General features: G+C 52.6%; 6 protein-coding genes across 6 annotated transcripts; 2 read left to right on the top strand and 4 right to left on the bottom strand.

Annotated features, from left to right (window-relative positions):
* COCMIDRAFT_30467 (uncharacterized protein) lies at positions 1-544 on the bottom strand (the record flags this gene model as incomplete). Its single annotated transcript, XM_007694664.1, has 2 exons — positions 1-315; positions 383-544. 2 exons carry the CDS (start codon positions 542-544, stop codon positions 1-3), a joined length of 477 nt encoding a protein of 158 aa, XP_007692854.1.
* Positions 545-1,518: 974 nt separating this feature from the next.
* COCMIDRAFT_108319 (uncharacterized protein) lies at positions 1,519-2,809 on the bottom strand (the record flags this gene model as incomplete). The annotated part of the gene is made up of 6 exons (XM_007694665.1): positions 1,519-1,896; positions 1,949-2,013; positions 2,066-2,539; positions 2,595-2,616; positions 2,667-2,705; positions 2,765-2,809. The coding sequence occupies 6 exons, from the start codon at positions 2,807-2,809 to the stop codon at positions 1,519-1,521; spliced, it is 1,023 nt and encodes a 340-aa protein (XP_007692855.1).
* Positions 2,810-3,802: 993 nt separating this feature from the next.
* COCMIDRAFT_9530 (uncharacterized protein) lies at positions 3,803-5,235 on the top strand (the record flags this gene model as incomplete). The annotated part of the gene is made up of 6 exons (XM_007694666.1): positions 3,803-3,924; positions 3,979-4,284; positions 4,335-4,381; positions 4,451-4,566; positions 4,611-4,914; positions 4,967-5,235. 6 exons carry the CDS (start codon positions 3,803-3,805, stop codon positions 5,233-5,235), a joined length of 1,164 nt encoding a protein of 387 aa, XP_007692856.1.
* A 613-nt stretch (positions 5,236-5,848) lies between these two features.
* On the top strand, positions 5,849-8,731 carry COCMIDRAFT_9531 (uncharacterized protein; the record flags this gene model as incomplete). Its single annotated transcript, XM_007694667.1, has 2 exons — positions 5,849-5,972; positions 6,030-8,731. 2 exons carry the CDS (start codon positions 5,849-5,851, stop codon positions 8,729-8,731), a joined length of 2,826 nt encoding a protein of 941 aa, XP_007692857.1.
* Positions 8,732-9,854: 1,123 nt separating this feature from the next.
* COCMIDRAFT_108313 (glycoside hydrolase family 37 protein) lies at positions 9,855-12,286 on the bottom strand (the record flags this gene model as incomplete). The annotated part of the gene is made up of 5 exons (XM_007694668.1): positions 9,855-9,984; positions 10,052-11,796; positions 11,864-11,985; positions 12,038-12,107; positions 12,164-12,286. The coding sequence occupies 5 exons, from the start codon at positions 12,284-12,286 to the stop codon at positions 9,855-9,857; spliced, it is 2,190 nt and encodes a 729-aa protein (XP_007692858.1).
* A 1,485-nt stretch (positions 12,287-13,771) lies between these two features.
* Positions 13,772-14,403, bottom strand: COCMIDRAFT_30472 (uncharacterized protein; the record flags this gene model as incomplete). The annotated part of the gene is made up of 2 exons (XM_007694669.1): positions 13,772-14,215; positions 14,278-14,403. The coding sequence occupies 2 exons, from the start codon at positions 14,401-14,403 to the stop codon at positions 13,772-13,774; spliced, it is 570 nt and encodes a 189-aa protein (XP_007692859.1).
* Positions 14,404-15,259: the final 856 nt, after the last annotated feature.

The raw sequence follows: 15,259 nt of genomic DNA on the forward strand, positions 1-15,259 counted from the left end.
TCATTTCTTCTTGTTTGGGAACTTGGGCTGTCCAATCTTGTCACCCCGCAGGATGACATTGAGCACACGCTCCATGGTTGCCAGCAACTTTTGATCTGGCGCGGCAGTACCGCGCTCAAAGTCTGCTACGATGGTGGGTGTGGTGTTGCACTTTGTGGCCAAGTCCTTTTGTGTCATTGTGGTGCCCTTGTCGTTCTTCGCCTCGGAGCGCGCCTTTGAAATAGCCTGACCGACAGCGGTGCCAACGGTCTTGGGCTTAACGATGTCGTCAGAGCGGTCAACCTTGGTAAGACGTTGGCCTTCTGATGAGGCACCCTATGATTTACTTATCAGTAATGTTTCTGGATGAGGTTTGAGGAACACAAGGCCCAGAGTTACTTACTGCGTTGGCTGAGGCGAACTTCTTCTCTGTGGCAATTATACCGCCGCTTCGCTGCGCGGCATTCAGGGCCGACTTGCCCTTGACTACGGTCTCGCGAGGTCCAGCAGCGCCGCCACGGACACGGCTACCAATCTTGGTGACAGAGTTCCAGTCGTCAGACATTTTGATTATGTGGCCGATAAAAGAGAGGAGCTGAAGTTGGTGTATAGAAGGCTACGAGCGATCTCGACGATGGACTATTAGGCGCTTGTGTTTGACGTTTGTTGGTTGGTTGGTGAAGTGGCCAAACGTGGAGGAGGTGAGCGAGGAGAGTTGGATATATAGAATTGCCAAATAAGGTGGATGGATGTTTTGCTTATGTAGAGGCCCAAAGCAATATGGGCCGCGATGAGTCGAAGCGGCAGGTGAGGTCACCGCCACACGCTAGTCTCGCTTAGGTCAGGGCCTCTCGAAGCTTCCACGTTCACGTTCCAGCTCCAGCCCTTCTTCCGCCCTTTCTTTCACCAAGCCACTGGCTCGTTGTTGTCGCTGACACGAGACACTGATTACATGTCGCCATCTGTAAACAACTAGCCGTTTATTCCCGAGACGTCGCACGATTTCATTAGATCCCCTTGTGCGCGCCATGGGAAAGCTGCAGTTCAGAGTTTCGGCGTCTTCGGAAATTTTGTCTGACCAAGAAGCACCTCCCAGAATGTACGCGACCCAGATGTTTTATCGTAAACAACCTCTTCAGTATACGTCGTCCTTCCTTCTCGATGATGGACTCGTTTGTCAAAAGCAGGAAGATTGATTACCGTTTCAAGCCCTTTGCTTGTACTATTGACCTAATGCTTGGGTGTCTGTTCCCTCTTCGTGGACAGGCGCTGGTGCTTGGGGCGGGACATTAGTTAGTATGTGAAGACCAGTTTCATCACAGGGCATTGAGCATAGCAATTGTTCTCCGTGTCAAAATTTCATTGATGAGCTTTTGCAGCTCGCTTGCTTGCAGCGCGTCTACCTGACCTGATAGCTCATGAACTTTTTGACAAAGGCCTGTCTAATTCGACAAGCGCCCAATCAACCACCGGAACGCCATTGCATGCATGCAGCCATATCGATTCGTATCGCCCGCATCTTTCACGTCCGAAAACCCATTACAAGTTTGCTTGCGCAGCCTCACGCGCAGCCTCGCGCTCAACCTCGTACATGAAGTCGAAGTATGGCTTGTCAAAGTGGTGTACACGTACGTATCCGTCCTCTCCTCCACTGCAGTAGCTCGTGCCCTTTGGGTGCACAGCAACATAGTTCAGGGGTCCGAAGTGACCACGTACGCGACCAATCTCCTCCATGAAGATCTTGTGATAGAAACGGGCCTCGAACTTTCCTTGACGTGCCGAAGTGGTGGTAACATCCATGGCGGCCTGTCCTCCTCCGAGAATAACGTAATCCTTTACTGGTGTGATTGCTGCAGAGTTCAGCGGAGTGTCTGCAACGTATGACTTCAGGACGCTAAGGTCCTCGACGTCGATGAGCTACCATGTGTCAGCCTGATCAAAGTGTGGCGAGGTTTGCGAGTTAGTGTACCTTTGCAGTCTTGTCCTTGCTTGCGGTGATGAAGTACGACCTGTCAGGTGCCCATTGGATGTCGGCTACCAATTGTCAGTTCCTGGATTTCTGACGACAAAACATATAGACACTCACTGATTTGCATGTCTGGCTCGTGTGCATCGTAGTTGGAGCTGAGGAGTTCTCCGGTCTTGCCGTCCCACTGAGTAATTGAGCCGTCTTCGTGTCCACTGATGATGTATTTGGCGAGGTATGAGAAGCCCGCAACGGTCGCCTTGGATTCGTCGCACACAATCCTGAGCAACTGTTCGTCTGATTGTTGCGCCTCAGGGTCGGGGTTGATTTCGTAAACGCAAATGGTCGAGAGATGTCCGGATCGCTTCTCGGTAACACCAAGCAACTGCCTTCCATCGGGAGAGAATTCGCAGCGCTTGATACTGGTGTTGAACTCCCAGGTGTGCAGAAGCTTGCCGGTTGGAACGTGCCATAATCGCATGGTGTTATCAGCGCCACCAGTGGCCAGCAGCTCGGTGGATGGGTTCACGTCGACAGTCCATAGCGCTCCCTGGTGTCCGTGGTATGTTCCTATCCGCTCGCCGTTGTGTGAATCTGTATCGCATCAGCCTCAGTGCCCTTTTTGCGTATAGACAGACTGTAAACTAACACCAAGCGCAGACAACGTGGTCCTGAAAAACTGTTAAAATGGCAAATCTCAAAAATTGGCGGAGTTTCGTACCTTGGACACGGAGAAGATGATGTCGCCATCAGCGTTGTACTGCCTCTTGTCAGTATCCCCTCGTCTCTCCATGGTGCATGGCGCATGCGTACCTTGACCTGGGTAAGGGCGCGCTCGTGACCCGAGAGAAGAATCGGCCTCATTTTGGCGGTATGGGAGTGTGGAGGCGGGGTTGGGTGTCGGCTTATATGTTGCGGGCGGCGTCTCTGAATTTCGGGTGACTCTTTTGCATATCGACGTTCAGCGGGCGAAGTGGGCTGCTTGGCACTAACCGACTAGCGTGGGTTCATCCCGCACTCGTGCATCTGCATCCACCACTGCGGCTCAACACCATCACACTCGACTGACTCACATGGCTCGCGCATTGTACGTCTTCAGGCTGAGCTTACTAGAAATCAACCTTGTGTGTGTTCATACTTGCGGTTGAGTATGAGTCAACCCCTCGATCAACTCGGCTCCCCGTTCTAGATCGAGTAGAACTGGGCACATGAGGAACGCCTGGTGTCCAGTTATGACCGGTTTTGTGACTCACAAGCAGCTTACCGTTATAAGCGAGATTACGGTCGTATATCATCAGCGTGCCGACGGGTATTGCATCGTGAGAAATTCACTTATCTGCCCTATGACCACTTGGCTCATTTGCCCATCAACATACCCGCTGTTTATGAGAGTTGGGTTTTGGTCGAGTACTACTCATGGCTTCCTTGTTTGGTTTCCTATACTTTCCACAAATGCAGTTTCAATGCTTGGAGAAGTTTCGGAAAGAACGTGACTTGTTGGCGCAGCTCCCATCGATTTTGCCATGCCGCAAGGACGTCTCCATTTAATGTAGCTGCTTTTCAACAAGGTATACGATCTCAAATGTATGGCGACTATCAATCTCACTGAAAAACATGTATTTCACCTCTCAGTATTCGCTGGTCCCTGAGCATACATGTCTCGCACTTACCGTTTGCCATGAGTGCGGCCTTGGCACAAATGCACTCCTACCTATTGCTTGATACTGGTAACTTCTTGATATCCAAAGGCTCCTTATACATCCGTGAGCCTCACAATATCAGTCAAAAGGAAAAATATCATCAAACTTCATTCTTTCAGGTTGCTATGAGGAGCGATCCGCAATTCTTATAGCAAGCATGCCTCCTGACCCACGCGATACTATGCTGAGCAGGCTCGAGCCTCTTGACCCAAACAATTACATCATGGCCCTTAGCGCAGGTAGCGATCAATTTATTGGCAGTCCTAACGGCTACAAAGCGTGAGATCAGGTATATGGTTCTGGAAGAAGCTGATTCAGCTGACCATTGCATAGCACGTACATACCATCGGATGTGTTATACCCTCTCTTTACCGGACTCGTTAAACGAATCACATGGGCTTCCTTGAGATGTATCCCTAACTCTTTCTTTTTCGAGCTCGAGCTGATCGATGGACGATTCGCATGCAGAATTGGTACACACATACCGCCAGCCTTGACAGATTTCCTGCTGAATTTTATGAAATCGAAAACCCACTTACCTTATTTGCGGATACGGTATGGAGCAAACGATTCTTTCGTTGCATGGTCAAAGAAAGTCTGGATTTACTCCAAAGTTCCACCACAGCTCATTGTTAGATTGTGAGTAATAAGCCCACTTGAGCCTCCCTGCATGGCTAATAGATTCTTAGGCAGCAAATTAGTTCGTACTCAAACACAAAGTATAACGTTACCAAGGGTGTGTTCAAGGACGAAGCAATAGATGATGTGCAGTGACATCCCAACGGGTCGTTCTACATCAAGAAAGGTGATGGCGACGTAGGTTGGAGCTTTGCTGCATATTCTGTTAGCTCTGCATGGTATGAGATGTGGGCGGATCTGGAAATGGACGAGCGGGCAAGCATAATTGCAGAGGAGCTTGCTGTGAGTATTTCATGTTCATGAGACCTTGTTGCTAATACGCACAGCATGTTACCATCAGTCCGTACTCAGAAAAGGGAGAAACATTTGCCTTCATCAAAAAGACTATACCAGGCATAGAGCCACCGTTCATCGTTCATTTTGAGGGAGAGCAAACATATTCCAACTTCACTTTCGACAAGAACAACACGACTGCCCCTCCAAAGAGATATCCTCGGCTCGAGAACTTGGATGATCGCGACTTTCGGGTAGCTATCAGCAAGAAGAAGATTCGCCGACGTCGTACAAACGACCCATGGGATTTGGACCTGAAGAAGGGCGAGAAACTTCTGGTTCTGCGGGACATGGAACGTGGGTGGCATGTGGCCATGAAAAAAAAAGGTCTCATTGAATGGGTACACAGCTCCTGGATTAACCTTTTGGGACGACAAAGTAGATCAAGATCCTAAAGCGGCATACGCCAGATTCATGGAGGACCTCGGTAATGTACCAAGGCGGAATGCAAGCCGGAAAAGCAAGACGAGCTCCTGTTGGGGATTTGTATTCACGATCTACTGGTACTGCTCGAGGGTTCCGGTAGGTTTTTGTACGAGCGGCTCAAGGAAGGCCGCAACCTCTGGCATCCGGATAGGTTCGCCCGGTTCTGCAAGCCTGAAGAAGCCGAGCGGCTGAAGCCCATGGCTGAGCAAATGTTCCTCATGTATTCGATGTTGATGGATAAATGTACTAGGCGTTAGACAGCGATAGGCACGGAGTTACTTGTGCTGCATAGCTAGACGGACTTCGCAAAAACAAATTCATCAACAGTTATTGCGGGCACTGATGGCAGCAGATGATTGGTCTCGATAACGATAGTTTGGTTAGCGGGCCTGCGCAACGCGTCTGCAGTTGCATAGTTTCCCGGTTCTGACTCGGGATCCCTGGTGTACGTAATAAAGCTCGCGCGAGTCGGGGGCGTGGAAACTTTGGCGGTGGGTGTGTTTTGCGCATTGTCCGGGGGACGCGCTGCTATCGCGGGTGCCAGACTGAGTCATTTCGGACAGACATGGAAATGCGTATATCACCGCATACCCACTAGACTTGGAAAAGATACGCAGACTCCGTCGGCAGGATGATGAGAGTCTACCCAATCTGCGGTGCGCGTCTTGGAGTCACCCGCCGTTGCTTTCCGCAGGCCACAGCTACCCCACCGAGAAAATATTGGTGCTCAACTTCCCCCCGCCATCTATATACCGTCCTCACGCCGGCCCACTGCACAAGGCAATTCTCCAGTACGCGCTTCGTCATGGCCGCACAAAAGATTGACGGCACTGCCATTGCGAAGAGCATCCGGGAGCGCCTGGGTGCAAAGATCAAGGACAAGCAGGCAAAGAACCCGCGGTACAGGCCCAGCCTGAAGATTGTCCAGGGTGAGTGACTTGCCATTGGGCTGGCCCTTGACGCTGCGAGAGGCTGACACTACGCAGTTGGCGACAGGTCAGACTCCAGCACCTATGTGCGCATGAAACTCAAGGCCGCAGAGGAGGCCAATATCGACTGCGAGCTTGTCCACCTGCCCGACGATGTGACCGAAGCTGAGCTTCTGTACAAGATCGAACAGTACAACAACGACCCCGCTGTTCACGGCATTCTTGTCCAGCTGCCCTTGCCCAAGCATATTTCCGAGCATACCATCACATCGGCCGTTGCCGATGAGAAGGACGTCGATGGCTTCGGTATTCAGAGCATTGGCGAGCTGGCCAAGCGTGGCGGCAAGCCTCTCTTCACGCCATGCACGCCCAAGGGTGTCATGGTGCTGCTACAGGAGGCTGGCATCGACATCAAGGGCAAGAACGCCGTTGTGCTGGGACGCAGTGACATTGTGGGAAGCCCAGTCAGTTACTTGCTGAAGAATGCCGATGCGACTGTTACTGTGTGCCACTCTAGAACAGCCGACCTCCCAGAGGTCGTTCGTCGCGCAGACATTGTCGTTGCTGCTATTGGCAAGGCCCAATTTGTCAAGGGAGATTGGCTCAAGCCCGGTGCCGTTGTCATTGATGTTGGCACAAACTTCATTCCTGACGAGACCAAGAAGAGCGGCCAAAGGCTCGTAGGAGACGTCGACTACGAGTCAGCCGTCGAAGTCGCATCACACATCACACCAGTACCGGGAGGTGTCGGACCCATGACCATCGCCATGCTGCTGCAGAATCTGGTCGACTCAGCCGACGCGACCTTTGACAGGGAGAAGAAGCGCAAGATCACGCCTCTTCCCATCAAGATTGAAGACCCGATACCCTCGGACATTGCCATCTCGCGGAAGCAACACCCAAAGCAGATCACCGCTGTCGCAAAGGAGGTCGGCATTCTGCCCCATGAACTGGAGCCATACGGAGCCACAAAGGCCAAGGTTGATCTCTCTCTGCTGAAGCGTCTCGAGCACCGCAAAAACGGCAAGTATATTCTTATTGCCGGTATCACCCCCACGCCCCTCGGAGAGGGCAAGTCTACAACCACGATTGGTGTAGCACAGGCTTTAGGCGCGCACCTCGGCAAGATATGCTTTGCCAATGTGCGACAGCCCAGTATGGGACCTACTTTCGGCATCAAAGGTGGTGCTGCTGGTGGAGGATACAGTCAGGTCATTCCCATGGATCAGTTCAACCTCCATCTCACTGGTGACATTCATGCCATCACTGCCGCGAACAACTTGCTTGCCGCTGCTATTGAAACGCGCATGTTCCACGAGAACACACAAAAGGATGCTGCGCTATACAAGCGCTTGGTCCCAGCTAAGAAGGGCAAGCGTGAGTTTGTGCCTGTCATGTTCCGCCGTCTCAAGAAGCTTGGGATCGACAAGACAAACCCAGATGATCTGACCGAAGAGGAGATTGCCAAGTTCGCCAGGCTAGACATTGACCCTGAGACCATTACTTGGAGACGTGTGCTTGATGTCAACGACAGACATCTACGCAAGATCACCGTTGGACAAGCACCCACCGAGAAGGGTCAGACTCGTGAGACTGGTTTCGACATCTCAGTTGCCAGTGAGTGCATGGCCATCCTCGCTCTCAGCAAAGATCTTTCAGACCTCCGGGAGCGCCTGGGTCGCATGGTCGTCGCCAGCTCTCGTGCTGGCGACCCCGTCACCTGCGACGACATTGGCGCGGGTGGCGCCTTGACTGCTCTGCTGGTTGACGCCATCAAGCCCAACATGATGCAGACCCTTGAGGGCACTCCTGTATTTGTGCACGCCGGTCCATTTGCAAACATTAGCATTGGTGCTTCTTCAGTCCTTGCGGATAGGATTGCTCTCAAGCTGGCTGGTACCGAGCCAGACGAGGATCACGATGCGCAAGCCGGGTTCGTCGTGACTGAGGCTGGCTTTGACTTCACCATGGGAGGTGAGCGCTTCTTCAACATCAAGTGCCGATCTTCCGGCCTCGTGCCCGACACCGTTGTCATTGTTGCTACTGTCCGAGCCCTTAAGAACCACGGTGGCGGTCCGGACATCAGCCCCGGTGCTCAACTGCCCGAAGTCTACCGTACCGAGAACATTGACATCCTCCGCGCTGGCTGTGTCAACTTGAAGAAGCATATTGAGAACGCCAAGGCATACGGAGTTCCCGTTGTTGTGGCCATCAACCGCTTCGCTACCGATACCCAAGCCGAAATCGATGTTATCCGAGAAGAAGCCATTGCTGCCGGTGCCGAAGACGCCATTCCAGCCAACCACTTTGCCGAGGGTGGAAAGGGCGCCGTGGACCTTGCCCAAGGTATTATTGCTGCATCCGCAAAGCCCAAGCCTGACTTCAAGCTTCTTTACGACACATCTAGCGGCACTGTGCAAGAGCGCATGGAGACGATTGCCAAGCGCATGTACGGTGCTTCTGCCGTCGAATTCTCTGAACTCGCACAAAAGAAGGTCGACACGTACGTCAAGCAAGGATTTGGCAATCTGCCCATTTGCGTTGCAAAGACCCAGTACAGTCTTTCCCACGACCCAAGTCTCAAGGGCGCACCAACGGGCTTCACCGTCCCCATCAGAGACGTGCGCATGGCAGCAGGTGCAGGATACCTATACGCGTTGGCTGCTGATATTCAGACAATCCCTGGTCTCCCCACTGCACCAGGCTATCTGAACATTGACGTTGACGTCGAAACTGGCGAGATTGACGGCATGTTCTAGACTCAGCCCCCATTATACTAAAAACAGCACAATAAATGGGCGGATAAGACCATTACCGGGAAAAGCGGTTCAACAAGCTTTTCTTTACTTTTCTTTTTTCTAAACCCACATCAAGGTGGAAAGAAAGAAGATTTTTCTTGCATTTGGCACGATGAGAGACAATGGAGTGAATGGCGTTTTTTTCTCTTTCTTCTTTTTTTTATTTTTATTTATTCCAAATGTTCCTCTTTGGTATGTATACGGGGGCCGGGCGTTCCGTCCGTCCAACAAGGAGAAGAAAAAAAGAAGGGTTAGACTTTTTCAACAAGTTCAAGGGAAAGAAAGGGGAGCAGGCGGGAAAGGTTCATTCAACACTCACACAAATGATGCATGCATGAATTGTATGTATATGGGATATTTTCGGGCTAGCATCGCTGGGCATAAGCGCCCGTGGTTTTCTTTCTTTACTACTCTCCGAGGAGGAGAAGGGGTAGGGATGATGGCAACTTTGACATGATAGGATGATAGGTGATGAAGTTTATCTAGTATACCATATGGAGATATATATATATATATATATATCACTTGGTTACCTTTTATGCGTAATGAACCAAACTCTCTTTATCAGTTTATTGCAAAATCACACAAAGTTGTCCAAAGTCTGGTGGTAAATCAGGAAGAGAGACTTTTTTTAGACAAAAAAAAAGGTTTCAAGATTTGTCAAAATCATTTCAAAATGGGGGGCAGGACTAATAAGTGTAAAGTATGTTATAAGTGAAAGCACATCAACATTACCCATGACAACAGCAGCAGCAACAACAACAACAAGAAAAGAAAGAAGCAGAAACCTCCGGAACCGAAATAGCAAAATGCATCTTTAGCAGCCGCTTTGTTCATTACAATAATCAACTTTCATTCCACGAAGCGGCGGGTTGTAAACAAATTCGGTCGGGTGTGGTTATGCAAGCAAAGCATCGACATGTCTGAACAGAGCAAAAAAAAAAGACTGTCTCATCAGTCGCCCCTCAAGTCAATACGGAACAAAAACAAGCTGGCTTGTTAACCAAAACATTCCATACTGGTATATCTATTCTTTGTTGTTGAAGGTGCGAATAAAAACCCTAGCAGCTGTCAAGGTCTTTCTCTACATCATGCCCAGATCGGACATGGCCTTGGCATATGTGTCCCAGTCGGTTAGAGCACCGAGAGCACGACGTTGGTGTGCGCTGAGGAGCGTGAGGCCATAGACATAACTTGCGTTGACCCATCCGAAACTAAAATGTGTTGTTAGCATATGCCTTCTCCTTTCACCATGTCAATGGTCACGAGTGCAATACGTACCCTTCGCGAGGAACGCCCTTGAAGTCACTACCCTGGTTACCGTATTCAGCCTCGACCTTGTGCGGGTCCACCTTCCTTGTTACGTCATACTTTTCGACAACAACACCGTTGAAATCGACAAAAGCCTTGGTGACCATGAACAACCAGCGGTAGGCAAGACGCTGGGCTTCCACGTCATAACCGTACCGCTGCATACCAACCCAGGCGAGCATCTGTTGTGGAGCCCAACCAAAGGGATAGTCCCATTGTCGGTTAGGGCGATCAATACCAACCTCGCCACGCGATCTCTCCGAACCCGAAACAAGCCCACCAAAGGCTTCAAGCTTCGGCAAAGCCTTTTCGACAAGGATACTAGCTTGGCGAGGCGTGGCAAGTCCAGACCACATTGGCCAGAAGGTAGTGGCACTTTCGTAGCCTGTACGTTCACGCTTGACCGTGTTGTAGTCAAAGTACATACCGGCTTCCTCGTCCCAGAGATACTTGTCGACCTGAACACGCCGCTTTCTAGCGCGACGCTCCCATGCTGCAGAATTCTCAATGTGACCAGGCTTCATGTCGCCTGTGCAGAATTCCGCTGGGATCTCAAGCTTGTCTCCGAAATGATTACGAATGCATCGGCCGATATCAACTTCGTACTTGTATAGCAGGGCGTTGATGTCGACGACTGCAAGATCTGCAGCAACCTTCTCAAGACGGTAGGAAGTATCGTGACCAGACTCGCGCACAGCACGGTCGTGCAGGAAATAATCATCCAATTCAGGCTCGTGCACACGTTGGTAGTTGTACGCGTCAACAAACTCGTGGAAAGTCATGCCATGTTTGTCAGCATACGGCTGCAAGATGTGCTCAAAATGGGTGGCTTCCGTCTCCGGAGGCACACCCAAGCCAGTGGGTCGGTACCTGGTCAAGCCAGTCTCGGGATCATAACGAGGCGGGCTCATCCAGACTGAGTTATACTCCTTGATGGCAGCAAGAATGGCCTCGCGCAGAAAGTCGAGCGCACCAGGTTCGTGCTTGATGCGTTCATAGCAGCGCAAGGCCATGTCGGTAAGAAAAGGCGGCTGGGAGCGGCAGAGATAGTATGTGCGGTTGGCGTTGAGAATCTTGTTGTAATGCTTGATGCAGAAGCAGAAATGGGTAACCATGGACTTGACCAAGTCGATACGGTCATTGACAAGCAGGCCGAGTGAACACATGTAGCTGTCCCATCCATAGATCTCGTTGAAGCGGCCACCCGGCACTACAAACGGCAGTCCCCTCAAGTCTTTCTTGTTGGTTTCAGGGTCAATCCATTCTTCCATGGCAATGGCAAGCAAACCGGGGGCCTTGTTCAGGTCGCGAACGTATGTAGGGTCGTCGCAATTCTGTGGTAGCCAGATGACTTCAAGGCGCATATCGGGATGCTCGCGGGCAATGCGCGTATAGTACTCATACTGCTCGGGGGCGCCCTGGGGAATGTATACACGAGGATGCGGATCGTCAGTCCAGTCCTTGGGGTCGACGGCGACCTTGGCAATGTTGGAGCCATCGATACGGCGTGTCAGGCCATCCCAGAAGGAAAACTGGATGAGGCGACTGAGGCGGTTCACGGGGTTCTCATTGAGGCGCGATTCGTCGAGGACAATGGTCTTGCGACCATAGTCCTTGGCAAGTGTGAGCTCCTGGAGCAAGTTGGAGAGCATATAGGTGCCTCGGACATCGTGCTTTTTGAAAGCGTTGGAGCCCAGAGTACCGAGAGATAGGGTCTACGTGAGTGTCAGCCATACTGCGAGTACATGTATATAGATAAGAAGAAAGGGGCTTGTGGCGTACCTTGGGGCCTTTATCCTCAATGGTGATTTGATAGTTTTGGTCAGAATCCTCACGGGCGAGAAGCTGGGCGAGGGTCTCGTCGACGTTGATCTTGAAGCGGCGCGGCTGCAGCGAAGCCTCATCTAGAGACAATGTCAGCGCATGGCCAGAGGTATATGCTGCCGTTGTACGTACCGTGACTGGTGCGGCGGCCAGCGGGAATACCCTCGCTCAACGGGGCATTGCGGGTGGATTGGTCTACGTTCTGCTTGGTGTGAGCAATGTAGGCAATGGGACGAGAGGGGGGTGGGCAATGCTCACAGCCGAGTAGGTTCTCGCCCTGGGATGTTTTTGCGAGTGACTCTCGCCATAGTAGATGTGCGGCGCAGCGTACGGGTCTGTCACAGACGAGGTTCGGCGAGTTTTCAAGGGTTGCGAGCTCATGCTATGGGGGAGGGAGGACGGAGCCACCGATCAAGCGGGAGGGACAGAGTGTGAAGTGGGAGGGTTGGGGCTGAGGCTAGGTGGCGGCGGTGGTGGTGGTGATGACGATGGAGGTTGCTGGAGCTGGAGCTGTGAGAGTGAGAGCGAGGGAGAGCTATGGCGTATGTACTGGGTCAAAGTTAGCTGAGACGCTCAATGCGGCCGGACTGGGGTGGGGGCGGGGCGGGACGTCTTGGACGAGGGCCGGTGGAGGGCATAGGGGCGACGGACCTTGTGTCAGCGGGCAGAAAGCCGTCGTGAGGAGGGATGCAGGTATGGCAGGGGCGGAGGGAGGAGGGAGGGAATGCAGAGTAACCTGGGGCGGGTGTGGAGGCAGTTTTGACTGATGGCAGACGGGCAGGTGCGCCGATGGCTCTGGAGGACAGGACATCACGGCAGGGCGTCAATGGTGGGTCTGTCTTTGCTCAGCACGATAGCACGATAGGGACCAACAGGGCCAGGCGGTGAGGGCGCTGCATTGTCATTGTGCCAGAACCCACGCGTGGCATGGGCTGCTGGATGTGTGTGTGTATGTGCTCTCTCATCCAGGCACGCCCGTGGGGGGAGGCGGCGGCGGCGGGCGGAGCGAATGGTAGCTGGGCACACGCCCGAGTACTCGTCGTTCCGTCCCGCGCCATGTTCCTGTGCCTGGTGCCCCTTCCTGCTTATCGTCGTCGTCGCTTCCTTCTCCTTCTTCTTCACGATCGTCGCTTCCCTCGCCGTCTCAGTCTGCAGTCCCTCCCCGTCGCTCCTGCCCGCTAAAGCTTCCACGGCCCACACCTTGGCCAACAACCCCACTGTTACGTCATGCCCGTCCTCCGTTCCTCTCCTCTCCGCTGTCGGTGTCTCGACTCCGTGTCTCGCATCCCGCTGCTTCAATGCCTCTCCTCGGCCATTGCACTTTTTTACCTTTGGTTTTTTATCCCGACCCTTGCTGCAAGCCTCTTTTCCCCGACAGCGCCGCACCCTGTGACTGGCTCGGCTGCGAGTTGCCCGGTCACCGGTACTCTCCCCGCATGCATCCCACGTCCAGGATCACCACCCTATAGCCTCTCAACCCCCAACGCCGGCTCTCCAAGCGTCTCCGCTTGTACCACTGCAATTGCTCTGCAACTACATGTGTATCGGAATCACGCCCATATTTGTTTGGTTTGGTCGGGACTGGCTGTTTTGCTCTTGCACAAGTTTGATTGATGATCCGCGCAGGCTCTCTGAGCCGCGTTCGGAGGTTATTACTCCCTACTAAGAATACTGCTGACTGGTCGTGACTTGATCTACTAGACGACAATTTGTCCATGACTTTTTCCCCAAACAAATGAAATGGGCAGGTGGCAGTCCTGCACTGTGCGCAATCCCCAACGCCCCAACACCTTCGCTAATAAAACGATCAAAGAAACAAACATTAATGAAAAAAAGGCAGGCGGGCGCCCGCTGCTGTCGTAGCACTCAAACGTCTAGCTTCTTGGCCGCGTTCTTTCGGCTCTTCCTCATGCTTCTCCAACTCCACTTGCTTCCTCGCGCCGCCTCTTGCAGCTGTGCAGGGCTCAGAGTAGCAGAGTCGGGTCGCGGGCTGTCATTGTTGCTGCTTGTGCAGCTGACTGAACCGCTCTCGAGTGATGTTGCAATGGATGCTGTTCGTCGGATCTCAAAGGCATCTGCACTCTCATATCGTCGCAGCTTTGACTGGGGTCGGCTGGGCAGAGGTTCTTGGAGTGCGAGGAAGCCAGAGGCAAAGCATCCGCCATAGGCCTTGAGCACCTCCATGGAAGCTGCCTTTCGAAGAGCCATTCGCTTTGTTTGCGAGCTCGCATCTTCATCATCGGACTCCTCGAGATCCAAGTCGTATCGGTAGTACTGTTGAGGCTCTAGCATGTAGCAAGCACTGTCCGCCTGGAGAAGGAGTTAGATTTTGATTCTTGAGGAGCTGTGATGTTGAGGGTCCGGGTGCTTACCTTGACATGTGTTGAGCTGTGTGTTGAGGCATATGTGGAGCCATGTGACCGCAGGTTCTCCTCTGTGAGCTGGGCTTGCTGGAAGCAAACGTCCCAGTTGGGTGTGTGTCCAAGGTTTTGGTACATGTTTGCTGAGTTTGTGATTGTGGGTATGTATTGAGAGAGAGTGTTGGCCAAGAGGAAGTGGCAGTGGCAGTGATGGTGGTGGTGGTGGTGATGATGATGATGGCAGTGATGGTAGTGGTCGTGGTAGTGGTCTTGTGGTGGCTGGAGTGGCTGTGGTAGTTGTAGTAGTGGATGTTGTCTGTGTAGTCGTGATGTGAGTAGTGCTGAAGGCTAGGGCGACCAAGTGTTATATACCAGCAACGGACTTGACATGTTACCCAGCTCTCAGGATGGTACCCACCAGACCGAGCGCCATAGCGCCGCACTCGCCGATAGAGTCCAGGGACCAGGATGGTGACAGCGCCCCCAAAACGTGGTACATGGCTGCGGCTCTACCGTTTCCGTCATCGCTCGTGCTTTGGGGCCGATCAGCACTCGTTGCTTTTAGCTGCCGTCAACGCAAGGACCCCACGGCAGATCCTGGTGTGCTGAACCAAGGGGCTGGCTGCCCTGCACGCCTCAGCTCCACACTCGACATGGCCAGGGCGGCCACCCTCGAGCCCAGCCTATCACTCGCTCTCGCTCTCGCGTACCCATGTCCTGACCCTCCTGTCCAAAAGCTATTCGCATTCGCCGATCAGCCGCGTTTTGGAACTTGCCCTCAAACGCCTCAGCCGCTTCATCTCGTCGTCGTCGTCGTCCTGAGTGAGAGCAGGCTTCAGGCATGCAAGTAAACACACAACCCTGTCCCTCCCCTCAAGCCCCAGGCCCCAAAGCCTAGAACATGGCCCTCACCGCGTTGTTTACACCTGTCCGAGTGCCTCGAGACGGTGTGTATGTGTGTGTGTGTGTGTGTACAGGTATACTTGCATCCAGA

The sequence above is a fragment of the Bipolaris oryzae genome (assembly GCF_000523455.1).
Source record: "Bipolaris oryzae ATCC 44560 unplaced genomic scaffold scaffold_232, whole genome shotgun sequence".
Classification (NCBI taxonomy): Eukaryota; Fungi; Ascomycota; class Dothideomycetes; order Pleosporales; family Pleosporaceae; genus Bipolaris; species Bipolaris oryzae.